Raw genomic sequence first — 24,564 nt, 5'->3', positions numbered from 1 at the left:
TTAGCTAGTTCCTCGGTTAAGCCTCCTAAGAAGCTTGGTTCAGGTGCAGGAATGTTCCTCACCTCCTCTTGGGTGAAGACAGATGCAAAAGAATTCATTCAGCTTCTCTGCAATCTCCCATGTCATCTTTTAGCTACTTGTTCCTTTGTCATCCTACTTGGGTCTACCGCTTCCTGCACAACTTCCTGCTTTTGATGTACTTGAAGAACTGTTTGTTGCTGGTCTTGATGTTCATAGCCATGCGTTCCTCATAATCCTTTTTTGCCTCCCTTACAGCTAACTTGCTTCTCTTTTGCCACCATTTGTGTTTCCCTCTCATATTCTTCATCAGCCAAACTGGACTTCCATTTTCTAAAGACATTTTCTTTTTTTCTGATAATTTCCTCAACCTCTTTGTTAACCATGGTGGCTTTCTTTTTGGACTGGGTGCTGCCTTTTTCTAACTTATTGGAACACATTCCAGCTGAGCTTTTATTACTGTGTTTTAAATAACCTCCAAGCATCCTGGACAGTTTTGACTCTCTTGATTTTCCCTTTCAGCTTCCTGCACTATCCCCTCATCTTTGAGAATTTCCCTTTCTGGTGAATGTAACTACATTAGTAGTTGCCACTTGTTATGCTGAGATACTGAATCTGACAGCATTGTGGTGGCTGTTCCTATCGGCTCAACAACACTGACTTCCTGCACCAGGTCCTGGGTCCCACATAGAATTAGATCTAGGATCTAATTCTCCCCTGGTTGGTTCCACAACCATCTGCTCTAAGCCACAGTCATTTAGCATATCCAGGAATGCTCTCTCCTTACTATGACCTGAACATGCATTTTTCCAGTTTATATGGGGATAGTTAAAATCACCCATTACCACTACATTTTTGTTTTTGTTGGCCTCTCTAATTTCTTTTTCCATCTCAGAATCCTCTTGTGCACTTTGGTCAGGGGGACGATAATATATTCCTAATATTAAATATGAGGAGAGGCTGCAGCGTTTGGGACTCTTTAGTTTGGAGAGGAGGCGGCTGAGGGGGGATATGATTGAAGTCTACAAAATTATGCATGGGGTAGAAAATGTTGACAGAGAGACATTTTTCTCTCTTTCTCACAATACTAGAACCAGGGGACATTCATTGAAAATGCTGGGGGGAAGAATTAGGACTAATAAAAGGAAACACTTCTTCACGCAACGTGTGATTGGTGTTTGGAATATGCTGCCACAGGAGGTGGTGATGGCCACTAACCTGGATAGCTTTAAAAGGGGCTTGGACAGATTTATGGAGGAGAAGTCGATTTATGGCTACCAATCTTGATCCTCCTTGATCTGAGATTGCAAATGCCTTAACAGACCAGGTGATCGGGAGCAACAGCCGCAGAAGGCCATTGCGTTCACATCCTACATGTGAGCTCCCAAAGGCATCTGGTGGGCCACTGCGAGTAGCAGAGAGCTGGACTAGATGGACTTTGGTCTGATCCAGCTGGCTTGTTCTTATGTTCTTATGGTATGGTATATCTTCGACAGTTTTTTTTTGTTTGCATTGTTTTCTAATTCTGCAGTCCTACTCATATTGCATTTTTATTGGATCTTATGCTGCCTGATTGCAAAGTATGAAACATACTTTAATCTTCCTTAAACCTCAGTGTGAAAGTTAGACTAGAAGTGAAACAAATAAATAGCTATACAGGAAATTTTATAAGCTAACAAAATAACTGCACAAGATATCCCTTACATAACTAATTCAATTTTAAAAGTGATTGCTTGTTATCATTTGATGACTTAAACAAGAGATATGGCATGTGTCCTCAGAGACTGAGAACTACCATTTTAATAAAAGTGGGGCATATTAAGTGGTCTTCATTAAAAAGTGATATAAAACACTATAAATTCTATAAATAGTACACTGTATGATAGCCAGTTCTTTGCCACAGTTGCTTTTACTGCTGAAATGCTGAATCTTATCCTATATTGCAGGGATCCTCAACATGGTGCCTGTGCTTAATCTTATGCTATAGTGCCGGGATCCTCAACCATAGTGCCCACTGCCAACTTTCCTGGCACCCACCAAGTATTTTTAGAACACGAGAAGGGACAGATGAGGCTTTTGCCCAGCAAGGCTTCCGACTGGCTTTGGAGGTTCGATTGTTTGTGCAGATTTTTTTTAAACAGCATCTGTCATCCCAGCACAAAAATCTTCACTGTGTAAGGTAAGTCCACGGCAGCCTTTTGTGGCTCCACCTCCTGCACCAACCATTTTGTGGCAGCCATTTTGCAGACTGCTCCCGCCGCATTGTCAGAATTCCAAGGGTGCCCAAAGGTTCAAAAAAATTGGAGGTCCCTGCTAGATTATAACATTTTCTATTGTGATTAAAGGATATAATTACCTTTTATTAACTGCTATTGAAGAAGGTAATAAAAATGTAAACAAAATAATTTTTAGATTGATGGAAAAACAGATCATACAGCCCATCTTAAATAGTGGACATACCACTTTTTTTAAACTTTAAACTTTCCTCTGGATTCTACATAAGTTTTCACTGATTGCCTCAATACAAAGATAGCATGTCCTATGGCTCGCCTAACTATGGAAGTTCTTCTGTCATTCCTGGAAATTAACAACTTAAAAGCCTTAGTATGTACCTGGTAGAAGTAGCCATTCCTTTAGCATCACATTTCTCTGATTCATCAAGCAATTGCACTGAAATAAATATCAACAGATTCTATTACAGATTTAGCCTTGAACCACAAACTGTATCTATCTCCCTATAGTTAAAGCTGAGTTAACCTTGGAAGCAAGGAAGCAAGATTTATATTTCACCCTTTCCTAACAAGGCTTACAACAGAGCAGCTTACAACAGTCAAAACAATAAATATATAAATGGACAATTAAGACATAATTAAAAACCATAGCTCCTAATCTAGTACAAGATGGTGACCTGAACTATGCACCCACCTCATATAGGCAGCGCTGTCATCAGCAGGGTGAAGTTGATCCAGAAGATGGTAATAAAGGAGACCAACAGCCAGCAGAGAACTTGCAGATCCAAAGAAAGGTACAGAACACAAGGACGGAGAGGGGAAAGGGGCACCTAATCTGTAATACTGTCACTGTCCTCCACCATATGCCTGGCAAAACGTCTGTTTTACAGGCCCTGTAAAGCCAAGTCCCACAATGTACAGGTCGCTCCAGACAGAGAGTTCCACCAGGCTGTGGCCAGGGCTAAAAAGAGAGTAATGCTCTCAGGTGGGGGATTTATCAGGAGAGGCAGTCCAGACCATTCACAGCTTTGAAGGTAAGTACCAAAACCTTTAACTTATGTGATGCTCAATCTGGAGCCGGTGCAGCTGGTGGAGTACTCTATGGTGGAGCACTTTATATATGTGCTCTCTATGGATTCCTTGTAAGGACTTATACCGCTGCATTCTGGACCACTTGTAATTTCTGAAGCAACTTCAAGGGCAGCCTTGCCTAGTTACAGGAATCCAATCTGGAGGTGACCATTGCATGAATCACTGTATCCAGGTCAGTGTGGGATAGGTAAGGGGTCAGCTGCCAGGCTTGACAAAGATGGAAAAACACCACCCTGGCAGTATTAGTGACCTAGGACTCCAAAGAAATGGAGGGATCCAGAGTCACCCCCAAACTCCTGATGGAGGGAGCTGGCAACCAAAAACATCCAAACAGCACTACCCAGAGTCAGAGAACAATGAAAATGCACAATGTTAAATTGCAAGAAATTTAAACTATGTGCAATTGCAAGGGAAATGGGATTTTAGACCCAGCATAAGCTGTTTGAGAATTAGCATACCAGATACAAGCATTCTGAAGTACTAGTACAAAGACTACACAATCTCTTGTAAAACCACTTTGGATCTGTTGACAAAGGAAGCTGATCTACAAGATGGATGGTCATCTGGAGAGCTCCCCAAATGTATTGGTTAGTTTTCTGGGAGACATGATGGTGGAATGGCTGAAAGGGAGCCAGCTGAAACTGTACCTGGGCTGAGGGAGGGGCGGGGGGGAACAATTGTCAGCTCTGGATGGCAGAGAGCGGAGTCTTGCACTGACTGCCAAGAGTCTGGGGGTGTTCCTTGATGCCTCCCTGACAATGGAGGCTTAGGTTTCACAAGTAACTTGGCTGGCTTTTTACCATCTCTGCCAGGCAAGACAATTGGCACCTCATCTGTCCCAAACCGACCTTGTCAGAGTCATCTTTAGGCTGAATTACTGCAACTCACTCTACACAGGGCTTTCTTGGGCCTACTCCAGAGGCTCCAACTGGTGCAGAATGCAGCAGTGTGGATACTCATGGTGTTCCCATGGTGGGCTCAGCCAGCTGCACTGACTCCGGGTGGATTAGTGGATCATGTTCATGATTTTGTTCTAATTTTCAAAGCCCTTATAGGTCTGGGGCCAGCGTACCTACAGGATTGTCTCTCGGTATGTCCCCCTAGATGCTGATCTAGAAGTGAGGTTAAGTGGAGGAGGACAGAATTGGGAAGAACAATGAAAGCAAACAGAGAAGAGAAAGAGGTGTTTTGATTTATGCCCTGCTTTTCTCAACCATAATAAGTCTCAAAGAGGCTTACAAACTCCTTTCCTTCTTCTCCCCTCAACAGACACCTTGGGAGGTAGGTGGGACTGAAAGGGTTCTGAGAGGACGATGACTAGCTCAAGGCCACCGAGCAGGATTTCTATGAAAGAGCAAGGAAACAAGCCCAGTTTTTCACCTGCTCTTAACCACTAAACCATACTGGGAAGAAATGAGGAAATAGTGTTCCCTTGATCGTTTTGTGTAGCTTGTCTATTTTTCATCAGCCATATACTAACAGCAAAGTCAGCCAGTTAAATTCAGTGACTGGAGCTGTGGATGGGCATGACAGATCTTTCTAAAAACCTGAAACCATAAGCCTGGCAGGCAGAACATCTGTTGTCTGGAATTTAGTTGTAATTCTGGGAGCTCCTATGTCCTACCTAAGGCATTATACCCTGCTAAGTATTATCAAAATATATTCTCACCATTCACAATTTCATGACCAAAAAACATCTTCACTCCTGGAACACATCTATCATTTTCCAAATTCTTAACTGCAAATAAGAGCAATATGAATCACTAACTAAACTACAAACAAATTAAAATATTTTATTCCAACAATTAGAAGTAAAAAAATGCAAATGGAAGCTATTTTGCAAAACAGCTTGCCTGAAACTTTTGATCATTTTCTTAATTTGCATATTATGCTTGTTTACACAATTTATTCATACTGATTTATTCATACTGATGGATGTCATATTTTACTATACTGAACATGTGCAGTATATCTATTCACACACACACACACAAATTCCTTAACATTTTGCTTTGTTCCTCTCAGCATGGTCTGTTGTCTCTGCCTCTTTTTTCTAGGGATTAGAACATATGAACAAGCCTGCTGGATCAGACCGGAGTCCATCTAGTCCAGCACTCTGCTACTCGCAGTGGCCCACCAGGTGCCTTTGGGAGCTCACATGCAAGATGTGAAAGCAATGGCCTTCTGCTGCTGTTGTTCTACACTAAGACCCAAGTGAAGCATTCTAAAACAAAATGGTCCAGCACCTGGTGGATGAAGTTACAATTCTATTTAGATTTTTGTTGTTAAGGGTACACCCAGCGCCTTCTTGGTGGCTGCCCTACGCTTATGGAAAAGCCTCTTGTACAGATTTCAGCTAATCTGCAACACAGAATTATTCTGCAGAGTTTTGGGGGCATGAACCTTCTAACTTTCCAAAGAGAAAGGACAGAAAACAGAGTGTGCTGGAAGTAGGGGGATCATGACTATAAATATTTATTCTCACCATTCATTAAACTCTGTATGACTCAATCATTACCCAAGGTTTCTGTTTGGATTATCAGTCCTCTAGACATTTGGTAAGCTCTCCCAAGGTTGCCAATTCCAACTTTGGAAATTTCTGGACATTTGGAGTGGAGTCTAAGAAGGGGAGGAAGCTAAGCATAGATATGATACCACATAGTATGAAGCTACCATTTCCTTCAGGAGAACTAATCTCTGTAATCTGGAGATCAACTGTAATTTTGGAAAAATCTCCAGGCTCATCTACAGGTTGATAAGCCTAAATTCTCCTGATCAGTCCGTGTTTAGGATACCATCAGATTAGACAATACGAATGTCTCCATTCAAAGCCTTCCATGGACTTTTTCCATGGACTATTTGATATCAGATGCTGTTTTACTCCCCAGATATCCAATCGTACCCTAGCCTCACTTTACAGCAAGCTTTTATCTCTTTGAATATACTTACCTGGGAGTAAATCACATTGATTGATATCCACGATTAGGGCTGTTAAACCCTTTAAGCACTACATATGCTTTATAAGTGCTCACATATTACATAGCTTGAATATTAAATAAATATAAGTAGTAGTGGACTGATCCAGAAACACTTACACAAAGAGTACAAGTTCTGCTAGACTTCAGTTCTGAAATCACTTATTATGCAGGCTTGACTTTATTTACCTGCTTACTGAAATCAGTGAGGATTAACGTCCCCATGTGTATGTTCACAGCCTCAAGGGCTTCAATCAAAAACTAAAGTATATGTCTGTATACGTAATTCCAAAGCTGTCATTCATATGAATTTGCACAAATCCAAGAACCCCAGCTTCATAATGTCAAGAAACAAGCTGCTGCATTAGGAATTAAAGTGTGCTCTTAGTACTTGGTCTTTTTAGCATTACTAAACCTGCATAAAAAGCAACAGAATGTTAAGCTGTTAACAGGTATGCAAAGTACAGCAGGAACCTTCTACATGCATGACTGAATAGGGTGGCTCTATATCAATGTTTCAAGTTATTTCTTTGGAGCTTGTCAGTAGATGTCAGCTATGGAGCAATCTGGCAGTGCATAAGAGCAGCCAGCCCCCTTTACAGCTGAATAAAATATGGAGATTTTTTAGCTTACTACATATGCCAGTACTGCTGAAATTCTCTCTTGGACAAAATGATTTGAGTAAAAATTAGATCTATATTTCATCTTAAAAAGATAAATCTCATCCAATCACACCACAATGTGCTTCCAGTACAAAAGGTCAGTAGGAATAACTCAAGAATTGCTGGCTTATCGACAGCTGCTGAGGAATTTTCAATAAAGAATTAACTTTCATTATTATAAAGTACATTCAGCATTAGATAAGAAACTATTATCTTGGCCTTGAGATTCCACAAATAGACTCTGTGTGTGCAAAAGGCTGTGACAGAATGATATTAATAACAGTATTCCACTGGTAACAACTGTATGGGAGAATTATTTGGAGTAATGGAATTTTTCCTATGTAAATATGTAACATTTTTCAGCATAGCTACATTTTGAGCACTGGAAAACTACATTCACTAGACTATCTGTAAGAATGTATAGCAACAAATATTTCCGAGTCTTGGCTCCCAAACCTTGTTTCTGCTTGTGCAGCACCATTTCCTTTGTGAAGCCTATTCCCCTACCATTAGGCACTTTCACTCACACAACACCAATAATGTGGTCTGCAGAAGAGGGGTTCAAGAAGAAAAAAGGCTTAGGATCATAGCCAGAGAGTTCTGTGACAAATTTCTGTGTTGTCATTGCTACAGCAGACTAAATATTGCCACTTGTCTAGCCATTTCCAATCATTATGTTGTTCCAGGGAACTGGGGATGTTTAGTCTGGAGAAGTGAAGGTTAAGGGGGGACATGATAGCTATGCTTCAATATCTGAAGGGATGCCATGTCAAAGGAGCAAGCTTGTTTTCGGCTGCCTCAGATACTACCGGTAGGACACGGAGTAATGGATTCAAGGTGCAGGAAAACTGATTCCACCTAAACATTAGGAAGAACTTCCTGACTGTCAGGACTGTTTTGAAAGTGGTATTCACTGCCTCAGAGAGTGGTGGAGTCGCCTCCTTTGGAGGTTTTTAAACAGAGGCTGGATGAACATATGTCAGGAGTGCTTTGATTGTGTGTTCCTGCATGGCAGTGGGTTGGACTTGATGGCCCTTGTGGCCTCTTCCAACTCTATGATTATCCCATCTCCCAGACTAAGGTCCCTACTTATTTCACCTGAATATCTTAAGAAATAGAGGAGCATTCAACTTCTCTTCAATTCACCTAGAATCCCATACTCTTAAATGTGGGTAATGACAACAGACAGAACTACAGAAAGAAGAAAGGAACACTGTTCTCCTGTCTAGTCTGTCACCAACTGGTATTTCAAGAAATGCCAATTAACCTTCTTTCTTAATTCTAGAGCTACCTTGAATTTGGGTGGTTTAAAAACATGCTCAAATAATTCCTCCAAGGCCATTTTGGTTCAAGAAAATAACGTAGGGGGAAGCAGAAGCCTCTCCTCTCTCCTGGTGCTATGGGCTCAATCTGAGTAGTCCTTTTGAAGCATTTCAGAACCTTTTTTTTTCAGGAAACTCACAGCTGGCATTCTCACGTAAGTCCATGATGACCGTATAGCTCTACATGATGCACTTTCCAGGACAGCTCAGAATTCTGCAAAACAAGTATGCACTAAAAGTTCCCAGTTGAAACTTAGGTATGTAACGCCCAATTCAGACTGGAACTATGGCTTGCAGGGATACTGGTTTTAAGCTTTCCCCCCACATCATTTCCCTAACTTGAAATGGCCCAAGGGGAGTTACTATTTGTTCTGTTGTGGAACAAAACCATATTGTACCCTGCTGACACCCTTTGCCTGAGAATCTAAGTTTCAGCAGGGAACTCCCAGCACACATCTGTTTAACAGTCCTTGGGGATGAGACAGGAACAATGCATTGTGAAAGGCTGTGAAAGTTTATTAGGGGAATCACCTGATCCCTTCTGCATCAAAATATACTTCTAGTTCTTAGAGAATAGAGTGGGCTCTGAAAATAAGTTATAGATCCTGTCCTCTCTCTGATGTAAAAGACAAAGAACCTCACTAATTTTTAGATAATACTATATAGATGTTAAAATGATTCTAAACAAAAGCAGAACCTCTGTTTATAAAGATACTTCGGTTGGAATCCACATGTTGCAGCACCCCCTGGAATATGCCACATTTCAGTGTGATTTTCACTGTTTTCCCTAGAACATCATTGAGAAAGCGGTAATCACTGCTGGGATCCATTATCGCAGTTTGTCCATGGAATCTGGCTTCCAGCCTAAACGAGAAACTAAACAGAGAAGGCTTCTGTTAAAATGGTTCCAGAAATATTCAAATTAAGAAACAACTATAATGTTTTCCACCAAAAGATGACAGTAGAATTGTATATTAACCCACCATTTCCTGAGCCTTTGTTCTAGAATGCTCTACTTGGGTCCTAATCAGTGGCGTATCTGCCTAGGGACAAGGGGTACCCCTTGTCCCCGGGCGCCACTCTTCTGGTCACATGGGGGGCGCAAAATCGGCCCCCCACGTGACCAGGAAGTCCTGCTGTCACGTCATTTTCGTGTGCTTCGACTCCGTCAGAGGCACACAAAAATGACGAGACAGCAGGACTTCCTGCTGCTTCCAAGCCCCCTCAAGCAGGGCAGGGGCAGAGCCTGGGGGGCATCGTGGAGACAATTTGTCTCCGGGCGCCATTTACCCCTGGTACACCTCTGGTCCTAATGCCTCTGTTCCCAAGGCACTAGCACCAAAATAACAAAGAAAGCCCAGGAAATGGTGGATTAATATACAATTCTACTGTCATATTTTGGTAGAAAAGACAGTTACTGATAAAATGAATAATAATATTGTCTATGTTCAGCTTTAGATTCTATATACTTAATTTGGAGAAAAAAAAGTACAGCCACCACCTTTAAAAACAAAGGCCTAGCAGTGACTTTTTCAATCACAAAGTAAAATATCTGGTTTGAATATAAGAATTTCTCAGCATAGGTTAATGCTATGTACAGACAATATAATAATTTTAAACAGAGATTCAGAAATCAAATGGCCATTTAAGCGTCATTTTTAACTATTTTTGAAGTTCCGTGTTATAAGATTAATGTTGATAGAACCATAATTATGTGGGGCCCAATTCAGACTGGTTCCATGGCTTGCGGGGATACAGGCCGATCAGTTTCAGCTTTATATTGTTGGCTCTGCCTCAGTGAGGCTTGGGCTGAGCTTTAAACTGTAGGCTCAAAGTTGTACCTGGGCAAGCTGAGGCCAGCATCAAATGGGCCCAGGTTGTGCCACTCCAAAACTCCATGTGAAGTTCGGGGGAGGAGCAAGCCGGGCTGGCCCAGGTTCAACTGCATCCCTGCACCAAACTCCATGGGGATTTTGGGGTGGGGGTAGTTGCGAGGGTGGGCGGTGCCCAGGGTGAGCCCTGGGAGCTGTTTTACACAGCTACACCCCCGGACACCAACTTCATAGGACAGTGGCCAAACATTATTTATATGAACATTCCCTCACAATAAATTTTAAATCACAGATACTGATTGCAGACAGTAAAATGTTAATTTTTTCCTTCATATATGCAGAAGCCACTTACAAGACATCTTTAAGGAAAATGCCTTTAAAACATTTTGCCAAACAAAACTGGAATTTACCTTTGAAATGGAAGGACTGAAATGCAAAATTTATCCTATACACAGTACCAATGAACAACACCTTCCACTCAACACAAGAGTTGAAAGCTGCTACATCAAATTAATCCTACTAGGAGTTAGCACATTGGTCCCACTGCAGCTAATTTGTGTATATAATTAAAGGGTCTGTCAAATCTTTGCAATCCTTACACCAGAAATTCATAGTAATGGGAACAGCCTAGGGCAGGGGTGGGCAATTATTTTTTCCATGGGGCCGCATAAGAAACAGAAAATATTGTGGAGGGCCTGGCCAAAAGGCAGGGGGCGAGGCACTTTTGAAAGCCCCGCAGAAGCCGGCAGCCAAGGCAACCGGCTTCTGTGGGGCTTTCAAAGGCGCCTCGCTCCCCAGCAAGGCAGGGGGGCAAGGCGCTTTTGAAAGCCCCCAAGAAGCTGGCAGCCAAGGCAACCGGCTTCTGAGGGGCTTTCAAAGGCGCCTCGCTCCCCAGCACGGCAAGGGGGTCAGTCAGGGTCATCCGGCGGGCCGGATGTGGCCCGTGGGCCGTATAATGCCCAGGTCTGGCCTAGGGTTACAAATAACTTGATCCTTTAAGTTTAAGCAGAGCTGTAAGCCTTTGCTGGCTTTCATAAATGTTTCTTATTTGACAGAAATGAATCTCAAGGATTGCAGGACCAAGATAAGGTAAACTAGCAGCATATGCAAAGACATATGTAACTTTACACTTGTTTAAACCCTACTTTAGATAAACTATAAAACCTGGATTACACACATTTCTGTTCAAATTCAACTCACAGACAATCCAAAGTATAGAACTAATGCTAAGATTAGAAGGCCTCCCATGTCTACCCAGTAGAATCAGTTTGATCCTGGCCTTAGCAAGGAATCCTACACCAGAGATCAGGGTGTACATGGGTGCCTTTCCCGGTGTCCATCAAAAGTTATTAGAAAGTGGCCAGTGCAGACTTTTAAAATACTGAATTGGCATCAACTGCCATCACACAACAATCTTCATTGTGTGATTTGAAGTTAGCTGCTTCACCTTCCGCAATAGTTATCTTCTGACAATTTTGTGGCTGCCTCCACCATGCGGTGTCAGAGTTCCAAATATGCCCACAGGCACAAAAAGAGCCCTCCTAGAGATACACATGCAGATGAAAACTACCCATCATTTAAAAAGTGAATTTAAGAAAAACTAATGCAGGAAGTTGTACATATAGTAGCTATCTTTTGGTCCCAGAAGTTCTCCTTCCACAGTTTCCAGAACAAGAACCTGCAAGTGTTATAGGTTCATAATAACAAGGGAAAGGGAGCCCATCTTCCTATTAGTAATAAAGTATCTAGCAATACATGCAGTCTGGTTCCAAGTCAAAGAAGCAGAAAAGTAAAGGAAATACAAATAGAAAAGTGTGATACAGACTCATATTCAAGAGTTTTGGATCCATCACCAGCTTTGGAGAGAATTCAGAAGTCAATAAAAAAGAGATATGACATTTTAGTAGTATTTAGCTCCAACGATCTACACAGAAACAGCACAAGCATAAACATGTTAAAAGTTAGCTCCACTCTCAAGATCTCTCAAGATTTGTAAATGCTTTTGAAGTCTGCAGTGAAATCCTAACGGGTGTGTACTACATCAGAACCAACAACCAATTCGTTTTTTACCACTGAAAAATAAAGAGAACGTCAGGAAGGGCGCGCCCTCCCGCCTAGAACCGTCTTTCAGCGAGCAGCCTGTGAAGCCTTTTCAAACACTCAGGTGCCTCGTTACTTTTCCACTCTCGGCGACTTCCGGGCCTTATTTTGCACCACACCATCGCAGAGAGCCCGACGAGGACCTGAGGCTCCACACGTGAGAACAGGAATTTTAAGCGTCACAAGCTCCCAATCACACTAACAGAAAAGAGCGGGAAGAAGAAGCCCTACACCGCTCAACTACTATTGGGAAAGAATACTCTTGTTTATCGGCTCCTGGGATTTGTAGTTTTTAGCATACATTTAAGATCCGCCTGCAGTGACGTCAGAACCAACCCGGCCAACTGTGAGAAATGCAGAAGTCGGGTTTGGAACATCGTTCTGCGCCTGCGCGCTTTTGATAGGCTGGGCCAGAATTGTGCTCTGAAGCTGGGGGAGGGGAGGCGGGAGGAGATAGGAGGGGGCGTCGCGCGCTCCGTCAGTTGCAATCTCGGCAGTTGGTACAGCGTCGCCCATTGGCCGGTCTGCGCGCTGGCGGCGGCTCACTGGCTCTAGGCCGAGCCTCTCTAGCCTGGCGCCTTCTTTTGCCCGGTGGTCCGTGCTGGGGCATCCGTGATGGGTTCCCGGGCGTCCACGTTGCTTCGGGACGAGGAGATTGAGGAGATCAAGAAGGAGACGGGCTGTGAGTATCAGCGGGGGGCGCCGCGCCGGTCCCGCTTCTTAAAGGCCCGGACGAGTCGACCGTATAAATCGTGTTGGGGCGGAGGAGTCTGGTTGTGTCTTTACCAGATGCGGGCATGGGAGAGAAGCCGCAGCTTCTTGGCGTCAGTCCGTCAGTGTCAAAAACCCGGCCGGAATCCTCTACCCTAGCCTGTCTGCCTTTGGCCCTTCAAAACATTTCGTTCGCCTCGTCTTCTTTCCCTTTTGTGTAACAAAATGCGGGGTTGGTTGTCAGAGTACTGCGTTGGCTGCCCTCGGCATCCTGTAGATTTCTGTGTAGATGTAGTAGATGGAAAAGGTCGTGCATTGCGCTGACTATTTAGAGAGGTTTCTTCGTCTGTGTCCAGAGGGAAGCTTACCTGCAGATATTCTCCTGACGTGGATCTCAAAGGTACAGGAACACTTTTGCTCTGCTCTATCTGATCAGCCTCTGTGCCCCATGATATTAAAGGTCCTGTTCCCAAACACAGCCCAGATAAGCCGCGTCTCTTTCCGGTTAAAGTCAAGAGCACCTTTTCTTCTTCAGGTGTCTAATTAACAAATTCTTCAACGTGCTGTCGACCTGTCGGTTCAGAGTAACTGCCAATAATTGGCCTGATAAAATATCGATATAATCGAGTGAATGCACTTGTGGTAGAATTGTCTGACTAGGATTTTTAGAGTTAAAATGTGATCTTATTTTTTTTTAATGTGGTGAGCAATTAATCCTCCCATCTGAAAAGTGCTGGTACTCAATCGCCAAAAAGATATTTATCCATTGTGCTTGCTGTGTATCTTCTTCTATGTAATTAATTGTCAGTATTTCGATATCTTTTGAAGTTTTGACCAGAATTGATGAGGGGGAGGAAGAGGTTTAAGACAGTTCTAGCAATTTTAATAATACTTTAATGTTCTTGTTTTAGTCAATTTTAGATAATTTAAACAGCATAAAAATTTTACTGCCTAAAGTATTTAGGGGACTGTGAATACAGTTACGTTTATTTCTGGATGTGTGATGTTTGATGGTGGTAAAGTAAAGAAGGAATTGAACTTGTATTCACGTGTGTTCTCATAATTGCTAGTTCTACATTAATTCTTGAGGTAAACATTCAGAGCACGTTCTGGCTTAAATTAAGCCTTGTATTATGAACGTTGCCATCTGAGTAAAAAAACATCATTTTTTTGGAAAAATATTGAAAATGTGAATTTAATAGGACATGTTGCACTGCTGCCTCAGTATGCTTTGAACATTCAAAAGGATAGTTCTTAAAACAGTAGTCAGTGTGTGGTTCCTTATTGCATAAACCTTAATGTGTCTGAATGCAACATTAATGCATAGGTGTTTATTTATAGTACTTCTAATGTGAAATGTGTCATTGTCTTTATCAGGTCACCTTCATAGTAATCCTGTGAGGTCATTGTAATTTCCATTTTACAGCTCAGATAGTGACATGCCCAGGGCTACATGGTAAATTCTTGGTTGAACTGAGATCTTAATGCTGATCTCTAATCAAGGGCAATGCTGCCATACCATAGAACAGATTTAACATAGTATTAGATTATCACATTTGCAGTGCTTTGTTCTGTACTGGAGAAATGCAGCAGTTACCCTGACTTGAAGTATATGGCAAGGGCTGAACTCTGGAGGGCACAGTTTCCTCAAAGCCAGGGCCAGGAACTCTTCCATCAATCTTAGACCCAGAAGAAAGCCCACTCTTCTCAGTTATCAACTGCCATCAACAAGGCTAGCGGGAAAAGAGGTTACAGGCAGGAACACATTTATTATTTCCAGCTAAACACCACCACCCCTTTCCTTCCAGCTGCCATTAGTGGACCAGGTAACCCTTCATTGTGTTTGTATCTAGATTATTTAATTCCCCTTCCCTATTCCAAAACATTCTGTGTTCATTTCAGTTTCTTGTATTGGATTTTGATTTGTGAGCTGCTTTGGAAAGCAATTCAAAAACATTATTTCTTAATTTAGTGCATATATAGGCCATGTTCCTTATACATATCCCTGTTAGCTCACAACAAAGTTTCATGAATATTCATTATAGAATAAAACTATAAAATCTAGAACTTCACAATATTGTCACAGTGCAAAATATAGTGCAATAGACTGTGCCATAGTAAACAAAAAGTCATACGGTTCCTTGTGTGTATTTGTTTGCTTGACAGAACAGGTAATCTTGAAATTCAAAAGTTAATACAGGACAATGCAGTGTTGCAGCCTGTTGATGTGGGTGTGGGTAAGGTTCTCAGGACTGCTGGTCTCTCACATGATCTGACTCACCTTTTCAAAATTGCTGTAGGGCATCAAAAGAAACTAAAAATACACTCAATGATTTCCTGGTATTACCTTTTCTAAGCAACTGCTATAGTTGCCATGGGGATAGTATATCAGTAAGGATAGACTGGTAGTAGCCTAGCAAGGAGAGGCGATGCAGGAAACTGGAAGAGTTGGTTTTTATATCCCACTTTCCTCTCGAAGTGGTTTATAATCATCTCCCCTTCTCCCTAACAACAGAGCACCTTGTGAGGTAAGTGGGACTAAGGGTGTTCTGAGAGAGCTGTGACTGGCCCAAGGTCACCCAGCAGGCTTCATGTGGAGGAGTAGGGAGTCAAACCCAGTTCTCCAGATTAGAGTCTGCCGCTCTTAACTACTACACCAAGCTTTCTGGAAGTTCATGCTGTAAGACAAACTACTGAGAATGGTGTTAGGATGTGTGCCACAAAATGACCATTTGACACTTATCATGAAGAGTCCTTCTCCTCTGAGCTAAGGAGGACATCTTGATTTCTGGGTGATTCCTAGTGCTTTTCTAGAGAGGCAGGATCTGATCTTCAGCTCCTTGTACCTGTAGGAGTCGCCCCTTCTCAGTACGCCGAAGAGCAATAATTATAATAACAGTAAAAAAGCAAATTTTATCAGAAAGAAGGAACACTCCCTCCTTGGGAAAGCCTGATCCAACAGGAAATGCAGCACCTAACTAGAAGCTGAACTCCGAAGAAAATTCTAATAGAAGTACTTTTTTGGGGGGGGGTATCTATTGTTGCCATGGCCTCGTGAGCCTGTCTGAATAGCTGATCCATCCTGTAGTCTAAACTATCCTTAATAGAGCCCTCACAATCCATCCTGTGAATTGTAGGGCACTATGGGGGTATCTATGAGCAGGAGCTGCATGAGGTGGTTGGTATACAAGGGTGCAGAATACATCTTTTTTTAGGAACCCCAGGACCTGTCTGTTAGGCATGGGTTTGGCACACTTTGCCGTCATCTGAGTTTCGAGGTACTTAGGAAAGCCTTTCTGGTGGGAGACCTGAGGGAAAAATTCTGCATTTCCAATGTGGGTGGACCTGGGGTCAAGCTGCTGAGGGCTCTGATTCCCCTGGAATGCTTTTGATTTTCAGGGCTATGAGGGACTTGCTCAGCAGATACTCAGAATCTTCTTGTTTGAAGAACCTGAGCTATTTGTCAGTCACCTGCATTTCCTTTTCCACCTCATCTTGGGAAAGGAAACCCCCCTTCTCCGAGGAATCAACTTCTGTCGGAAGAGGATGATGAATTGCCAAGGTTAGGGCTTATGTGGTGTCTTTTCTTGGCAGCCTTAGTAGGCCAGGGAGTCCCTCCCCCCTTTTCTGGCTGGTTGGTCTGGCACTCACCCAGGAGACCCCTTTCTTCCAGAAGGGAATGGGTATTTTCCCGCATGGAAGCCCTAAGGGCATCAAACATAGTCATAAGGTTAGCCTCTGTGATAGAAATAGAAGGGCTTTGGGTATTTCCTGGAGGTTGGGAACCCCATTGTACCTGAGCAGCTGAGGTGCCTACAGCTGATGCTGGGGAGAAGCATTCAGAGGTGGGAATGCTGATATTGGCGGATGCCATTTTGTCAAGCTGCATCTTTTGGGCGGGAGTTTTAGAAGAGTGGGAAGAAGCCTTCTCCTCACAGGCGGCATGTGGTCCGGTGGCTCTAAAAATGGCTATGCTTGCCTCTCCTACAGCCCAGTGCTCCTCAGGGACCATGGTTGGACCCGGCTCATCTTCTGAGAGGAACTTATAATTTAGCCCACAATGGGACATGAGGAAGATTTCTCACTAGAGTGCTCCTTGGTGGAGGGGCCAAGATAGAACTATGCCCATGCCCAGGAACAGCGAGAGAGAAAAGAAAGGAACTGGAAGAAGAAAGGAATTGAAAATAAAGGGGTAAAAACAGAATATAGCAGACAGGCAACGGGCTACTGCTTCTTTCTCTGAGGCAGGAGAAAAAACTGAGAAGGAACAGGAAGCTGAAGATTAGATCCTGCCTCTCAAGGAATGCAGTGGGAATCACCCAAAAATCAAGATGTCCTCCTGCTCAGGGGAGAAAGGGACTACATGTTGTCCAAGATTTTCCTTTTCTGTTTGTTTATGTGGATGACCTTTCAGGTTTAATTACATTTGATAGAATAAAAAGCCATACTCTGTAGATAAAGTATACAATTTAGACTAATATATGTTGCACTAGTCTGTTTTTGCTGACTGCAAAGAGGGACCGAAAGAGCATTGAAGCTGCACACAGTCACTGCAAGCCTTGTGTAGTCTCACCTAGCTTTTGATATTTTGCCAGATGCAACCTAGATGGTTTATATTTGCAGCCATATATGTTAAAAATAAATTTGTTTTTTTAAATAAAAAGAGAACTGGCATTTTAAGATAAAATTAATGCTAGTTGGAAAGTTGTGGTTGTATTGTCTTGGAGTGCTTTCCTAAGTGTAAAGTAGTAGTGGTTCTCTGAATACATGCATTATAAATGGTCTGCCTTTGAGGAGCTGCTAGGCTGCACCTGAAGAAGTGGACCTTCAGTCAATGGAAATTTATACTGGAGTAATATTTTTGTTAGCCTTTAAGCAAGGTTTAAATCATGGTTTTCTACTTAAAGACTCATCCTTGCTGGTATAATCTTAATATTGACAACCGGACAGACCATCAGAATAATCAGGGACCCACTACAGACAATGCTGTGAATGAAAGGTTCTGTCTTATTATTTAAAAAAATATTTTATATTGCTAGATTTTAACCTAACAAAAGTTCTGTGCATTGCTAAGCATTTTAATCCTCTCTAGTTCTAAAAATATTCCTGGGATAAGAGATTTACTCAAATATGTCTTCCCCTTCATTTAACTATTTGCTTGCTTTGAAGATAAGTGAGGTGAAGTACTGGGATACCCCCTTCCCACAACCCAAGCTCTCCTTCAGGCAGGTGCCATAGCATGCAGGGGCATATCTTCTAAAGGTGATAGGTACCCAGGGCAAGAGTTGAGCTGTGCTTCCCCACCCCCCACCCCACTCTGTGTGAAGTTCAAGGCATTAAAGGTCTAGCTTTAAACTGCAGACTTGAACTGCAGGCTCTTCCCTGGCTGGGTCCAGCTTTACACTACTCTGAAGCTCTGCCTCTGAAGTTACATGGACTTTGGAGGCAGAGACAGCAGTTTGATTGTGAGGGGGGCAGGGCTTGTTGAAGGCTCTGGGCTGATTGGCACCTCCCCCCCCCCAAAAAAAAAAAAGCTCTCAAGGTATGAGCCCTGGCTTGCCCCACATTAACATTGCACTTGACAATAAGTGTCAGGTTCAGGAACTGCAGCCAACTCTTCACAACAAAATTAAATGCAATGAGGAAGCTGAATAAATGTTGGTCAACTGAATAAAAATAGTTTTAGAGGCTACTTTGTCCTTGGATTTTATTGTCACAACTGGATTTTCAATTTAGATAATGCCTATTATATCTGTAAATAACACTAACCAACCTTGCATTAAAACAAGTGGTATAAATTTATTTATATTCTGCTTTTCTCCCCAATGGGAACCCAAAGTAGTGTACATCATTCTCCTCTCCTCCGTTTTATCCTCACAACAACTCTATGAGGTAGGTTAAGCTGAGTGTGTGTGACTGACCCAAGATCACCCAGCAAGCTTCCAATCATTTGCAGTTTGTAGAATGACATAACTAGGGTTTCTTTTTTTTGTTCTACAATTTAAAAGTAGAATATTTGAGGTATGAAACCTTTCAGTATAAAGTTTTATGTAATGAGTGGGAGTCTAACAGACGGTTAGAACTTTTACCATAGGCTGTTTCAGATGGGGTGCTGTGTGGTTTCCAGGCTGTATGGCCGTGTTCTAGCAGCATTCTCTCCTGATGTTTCGGCTGCATTTGTGTCTGGCAACTTCAGAGGATCTGATCCTTCAGATCCTGTGAAGATGCCAGCCACAGATGCAGGCGAAACGTCAGGAGAGAATGCTGCTAGAACACGGCCATACAGCCCGGAAACCACACAGCATCCCAGTGATTCCGGCTGTGAAATGTTTTCGGATGTTTTATCCAACGTTTCAGAGAGCTCAGGTAATTTTAATGGCTTTTCAAGACAATTTCTCATTCAGATATTAATCAGGAGCGAGCTGTTGTAGTTGTGAAAAACATAGAATTCCATTATCTGCTCCTGATACTTGCAGTAGTTGATACCACATATGAGGTTTCTTTTTAATAGTATTGGGATGGGTCCTGTAAAACCAGCCTTTGACACTACTAAAATCAGGTGGTTATTGCAGGTCCCTACTACTGTTACACTTCTTTTGTTTCATTTTTCTGAGCTGGTTTAGATGTAATGGCAAACCATGGTATGCTGTTATGTGAGCAGGCTGTTCACTAACACTGTTCATAGTAGTAGTATTTCTGATACCTGTATAACAGATGAATTGTTTAAGTGGGACTTTTAATAACAGCTATTTGGCTGGTGATATTATTGCTTGTGCTCTGTGCCTCTGTGATAGAATAATGCAGTGATGCTGTGAGGCATTAATTTAAATGATTCGCTTGTTGACTTCTGGCTTGCAACAACTTGCTGATTACAGACACAGGAATGTTGTAAGGTATGTTGCACAGGGCACGTCCATTTTTTCTTCTGTGGAAGTTACTAGGACAGATTGCTTCTTAGTTCAGAGCAGTTGGTCTGCTTTCATAATTCTCTACATTGTTTATGGTAATGGAAAAGCCACATTACAGTGGTGATATAGTTGTGGAGAAATTGATGTAGATAAGTATGATCAAAGAGAGCTAGCGTGGTGTAGTGGTTAAGAGTGGTGGACTCTAATCTGGAGAACTGGGTTTGAGTCCCCACTCCTTCACATGAGTGGCAGATTCTTATCTGATGAACGGGATTTTTTTCCTGCTCCTGCACATGAAGTCTGCTGGGTTATCTTTGGTGAGTCACAGTTCTTCGCAACTCTCTCAACCCCAGCTACCTCACAAGGTGTCTGTTGTGGGGAGAGGAAGGGAAGGAGCTTGTAAGCCGCCTTGAGTCTTCTTACAGGAGACTCTTATTCAAACTCTTATTCAAATCAAACCTCAAGAAAAGGCCACAGATAATGAACTAGCATGGGCAGGACAAAGGCACTATGGTCTGGATTATTTTCTGCCCCTCATATGTTCTATTTACATTTATGGACAACTATCCATGGCTAGAGATGTAAAATATTTAGGAATTTTGAAGTTGGGGGGGGAGGTGATTTACAGGGGGGAAGTGAACACAGTGAACATAGAACAGAAACAAGAAAAGGTAGAAGAATGATAGAAGGATATTATTATAGTGAAAGGGTACTGGAACAAGCAGAACCAACATGAATAGTGGCTGATGGAGGTAAACCAACCCTCCCCTTTTAAAAACAAGTTCCAAAAGTGTCAGTTTATGAATGCAAGAATCTTATCTTTCATCTGATTTCTGCATCAATTCAAGGCTATTTCATTCTTACTTCTACCGCAATCTTCAGGTATGCAAGATGACGACCTTACCTCAGAGCAGAATGAATCCAAAATTCCATTCTTCCTCTGAGGAGGAGAGCATCTTGGAAGCTTGGAACTTCCAGTAGCTGCATCCTTCTATCTTCAGGTGGGAATTACCATTCACAACTTGCTGCAGAATTTGTCATCCAAAGGTCGCATCAGCTGAAGAGAAGAGTTTAACTTGTAATGCCTTACAGAGGTCAATATAGATGACCACATGGCTTAGTGGTCCGTAATGGCGAGGGGAATTGTTAGAAATTGTACCTCTTGTTAGGAAGGGTTAAGAACTTGCAAGACTTCAGAACTGTGTGGTTTGACATAAGTCAAACAGGAAGAAAAGGGTCTGAGGCCCTTTCCGCACGGGCCAAAAACGATGGCCTGGGGGCGGTAAAAACGCCGCCCCCAGGCCGCCGTTCGCACAGGCGGCGCTGCTGCAACGCAGCAGCGCCGACCTGACTGCGCTCCCCCTCCCCCAGGGCGGCGTCAGGCCGCCCTAAACAACAACCCTTTAAAGGGTTGTTGTTGGGGGGAAAGCGTCTTCCCGGCGGCGCGGTGCGAACCGCTAATCGCCTGAACACGCTGTTTCCCTTTCCCATGTACCTCTCGTGTCGCCGTCCTGCTGGCCTCCTAAGTCCCTCCCTCGCTGTCCTCCGACCCCTGCAGGTCGGAGGGCAGCGTGGGCGTGGCTGAGGAGGCCAGCAGGACGGCGACACGAGAGGTACATGGGAAAGGGAAGGGGGGAAGAGGCGGCTCCATGCGGAGCCGCCTGCCGCCTGCCGGCCTCTCCAGAGGCCGTCCGCATGCCTGCATGCGAACGGCCTCTGCCTCCACACCGGCGGAATTCCTGCCGGCGTGGAGGCGCCCTTACGGCCATGCGGAAACGGCCTGAGATTATGGGACATAAGAAAGTAAGATTGAGGTGTTTAGCTGCCCCCATTTGTGTTCCCAGTTTCTTTACAAAGAATACCCACTTTGTGCATAAAATGGCAGATATGAGTAAACATATATCACCTAATCTGCCCATGAGATATTTAGCTTATTCAATTCAGCAGATATGTGACTACAGTAAAAACAACAACCTTGAGATATAAAAGCCTGGGGGGAAACAGAAAAACTCAGGAAAAAAAATAATTCCTTCTAAAAATATTCTGTTGGAAAAATTGAAAATTTTGGGGAGCACTAAAAATCTATGAAATATTGTATTTCTTTTCAATTGAGTGAAATGTTAAGGTGGGCATGCTGTGGACATATACAGCTCTTAAATCTAAAATGCATTTCTGCCCCTAGAAGGATGTCTAATCTTCAGGAGGGGAAAATGCATGTTTTTCATTGCTTCTCAATAGTTGCATGGCTCCTGTTGTCATTTTGATTTGAACTGGTTGACCTTTTCACTACTCCCTCAAACACAGTGACACTAGAGAGCCAGAGCAGTGTGTCGGTTAGTGTCTGAAGTCCCTGTCACTGGAGTCCCTGCTGCCATCCTTCTCCTACCTCCTTGACCCAGCACACCTGACTCAGTTCCCCCAGAGGCCCTGCCTGGAAGCCCAGGCATCAGGATGGCTAGGAGAGCGGTACTGGGAGCAACCAGATCTGGAGTAGAGCCATCCTAACCTGGTCATCTTAGAAGCATGCCAGCACCTGGAGCGACTGTAGAGTAATGGCCCTAGGGTTCCGCACCCTATGCTCGTTGCTGGAGGGAAGCTATAGACACTCAAGAGAAGGGAGGGACAGGGAAGGAATTGCAGCAAAGGTCAGCCAGGTGGGGAACTGAGGTTTAAAACCCCTTAGGGAGGAAGGGCCGGGAGCTGGCCCAAAGGTGGAAGCCAGAGAGTGGGGAAAGCAGAGGGGGGGATATAAGGACTAGGGGTCCTGATGGCCAGGCAGGAAAAAGACTGACTTGCTGTTGTGCCTGCGAAGGCCCTCTTGACAGCCAGTTAGGTCGCTGTAGAGAAAGCATCAGACCCTGACTGTTGCAAAAGGATGGATCTCTCAGGCCGTGATGGACGAGCCAGGGCGGAAATAGGGATCCCTGACTGTGACAGTTGTATTGGACTACCATTTGGGAGACCCAGGTTTGAATCCCCACTCTGCCATGGAAGCTGACTGGACAATCTTGGGCCAGGCATATCTCAGCCTAACCTACCTCACAGGGTTGTAAGGATGAAGTAGAGGAGAGGAGAATTGTATAAGCTGCTTTGAGTCCTCAATGGAGAGAAAGGCAGGGTATCAGTCAATCAATCAATAAAGCATTTACCCAGAGACTGGGTAGAAAGTAGCATATTGTCCTACCTTGCAGAAGGGGAGGGGGGGGGAGAGGCGAGGCAGAAACTGCGCCAGAGGCTCCCAGGAAAACTGAAAGTTTCATTGAGAGCAGAGTTCTCTCTCTAACCAGATAGCAAGAATTAAGGTAGATGTGCTAAAATATCATAGGATGCATTAACTTGCTGTTTTCTCTCAAGTGTTAGGTATATTTGCAATTTTGTTTGTACAAAACTGAGGCATTTATACCTTTTAAATTCCATAAATCTGTCAAATATTGAAATTGTATGTGCCAAATAAGTTATGATACATTTTATGATGTTAAAGCAGTAAAACTAGTTTAGGTTTGATTGGACAGTAAATACTGCATATATTTCAATGTTCCCAACATTTTTTCTGTACACACACAAACACACACAATCCCCTAGGGGGAATATGTGGGTTTCCTCCCCCATGCCTTCAAAATGTCTGGAAATTTTACATCTCTCTAAAATCTGAGCCATTCAAACATTTCTTTGTTTCAGTATATACAGGGTAGAAATGTAGAACAATTAGTCACTAAGATAGGTAAATAACTCTCAAACTGGGTTATCTAAATACCTTTTCAGAACTTCCTTATTACCTGCAAATTGACAAGAATGAATGGCATCCAGTCAAGTTTAGAGGAACTGGTGAGACGAGAACTATTGGTGTCCCCCCCCAGAGAATTAAGAAATCTCTCTGCCAAGTGACTTTAGCTAAAATGAAAGCTAGGCTAGGCCTTTGATGTAATTTCAATGAAATTTCAGTTAGAAGGGATCAGAAAATGGGTGGGCAAATGTGTAAAACACAAAAAGAAAGCCTTGGAACTACATTGACATTGTCAGTATCAAATATGGCATCCTTCATTCTTTATTTGAAGTTTGGGGGGGTTCAAGGAAATGTGGGGGGACAGCTGGAACAGCTGCCACTTCATCAGGGTGCTTTCTCTTAATGTTCCACCTCAGATTTCTGTTTATTTTTGGCTTTTTTTAAATGGAAGAGTGAATACCTTTTGTTAAAGGAGGGTTAGGTGGGCGAGGCTATTGCAGTAAAATCAAAAGGGTCTTATGAAAAATCTGTTGTAGCTTAGGGTTTTGTGGGGTACAGCATTAAGTGTATGTAGGTACATCCAGGCTGTGAAGCCTGGGGGAAAATACCTGTTTTCTCAAGGTTATTTTTTCAGTTGTTCTGATGGAAAACCAGGAAACTTTGGGGAGCCCTTAAAAAACCTCACGAAATATTTTTTCTTTGACATGAGTAAAATACCCAGTAAGAAATGGAAGTACAAATTTGCATAGATGTTTCTTACATTTTGTGTCCTTTTAACCTCTGTTCACCCATGCAGTTATACGATTGAGGATTCGCTGCTTACATCTTTCTCCACAAAATGAACAGGAATGTTGCTGCCTTTTTTGATAGCAGGCCTTCTTAGGAGGAGGCCTACTCCAGCATGTTCCTTCCAATTGCAGTTATTCTGTGCAAGCTACTTGAAAGGAAAGGGGAGCAGCTTTCTTTTACCTGTCTCCCACCACTGGGCC

The 24,564-nt window shown here is 43.0% G+C and overlaps 2 protein-coding genes across 5 annotated transcripts in view; one reads left to right on the top strand and one right to left on the bottom strand.

The window, feature by feature from the left end:
- The window catches only part of EXD1 (exonuclease 3'-5' domain containing 1), a 33,316-nt gene extending 20,896 nt beyond the window's left edge, over positions 1–12,420 (bottom strand). The window contains exons 1-4 of one of the 4 annotated variants that reach the window (XM_048484193.1): positions 12,203–12,420; positions 8,998–9,176; positions 5,011–5,079; positions 2,631–2,688 (exon numbers count right to left, since the gene is read on the bottom strand). In XM_048484193.1, the coding sequence (XP_048340150.1) occupies positions 2,631–2,688; positions 5,011–5,079; positions 8,998–9,130 (260 nt within the window). In that variant the 5' untranslated portion in view covers positions 9,131–9,176; positions 12,203–12,420. Of the gene's footprint in view, positions 1–2,630; positions 2,689–5,010; positions 5,080–8,997; positions 9,177–11,579; positions 11,604–12,202 lie in introns of those variants that run through there. The other 3 variants (XM_048484194.1, XM_048484195.1, XM_048484196.1) reach the window with 3 other exon arrangements.
- Positions 12,421–12,682: 262 nt separating this feature from the next.
- CHP1 (calcineurin like EF-hand protein 1) overlaps positions 12,683–24,564 on the top strand; it is a 37,780-nt gene continuing 25,898 nt past the window's right edge. Inside the window, exon 1 of the mRNA XM_048485812.1 lies at positions 12,683–12,914. Within this exon, the coding sequence (XP_048341769.1) occupies positions 12,848–12,914 (67 nt within the window). The 5' untranslated portion in view covers positions 12,683–12,847. The remainder of the gene's footprint in view (positions 12,915–24,564) is intronic.

The sequence above is a fragment of the Sphaerodactylus townsendi genome, linkage group LG02 (genome assembly GCF_021028975.2).
Source record: "Sphaerodactylus townsendi isolate TG3544 linkage group LG02, MPM_Stown_v2.3, whole genome shotgun sequence".
NCBI classification, from domain to species: domain Eukaryota; kingdom Metazoa; phylum Chordata; class Lepidosauria; order Squamata; family Sphaerodactylidae; genus Sphaerodactylus; species Sphaerodactylus townsendi.
This window is presented reverse-complemented; position numbering and strand designations above follow the sequence as displayed.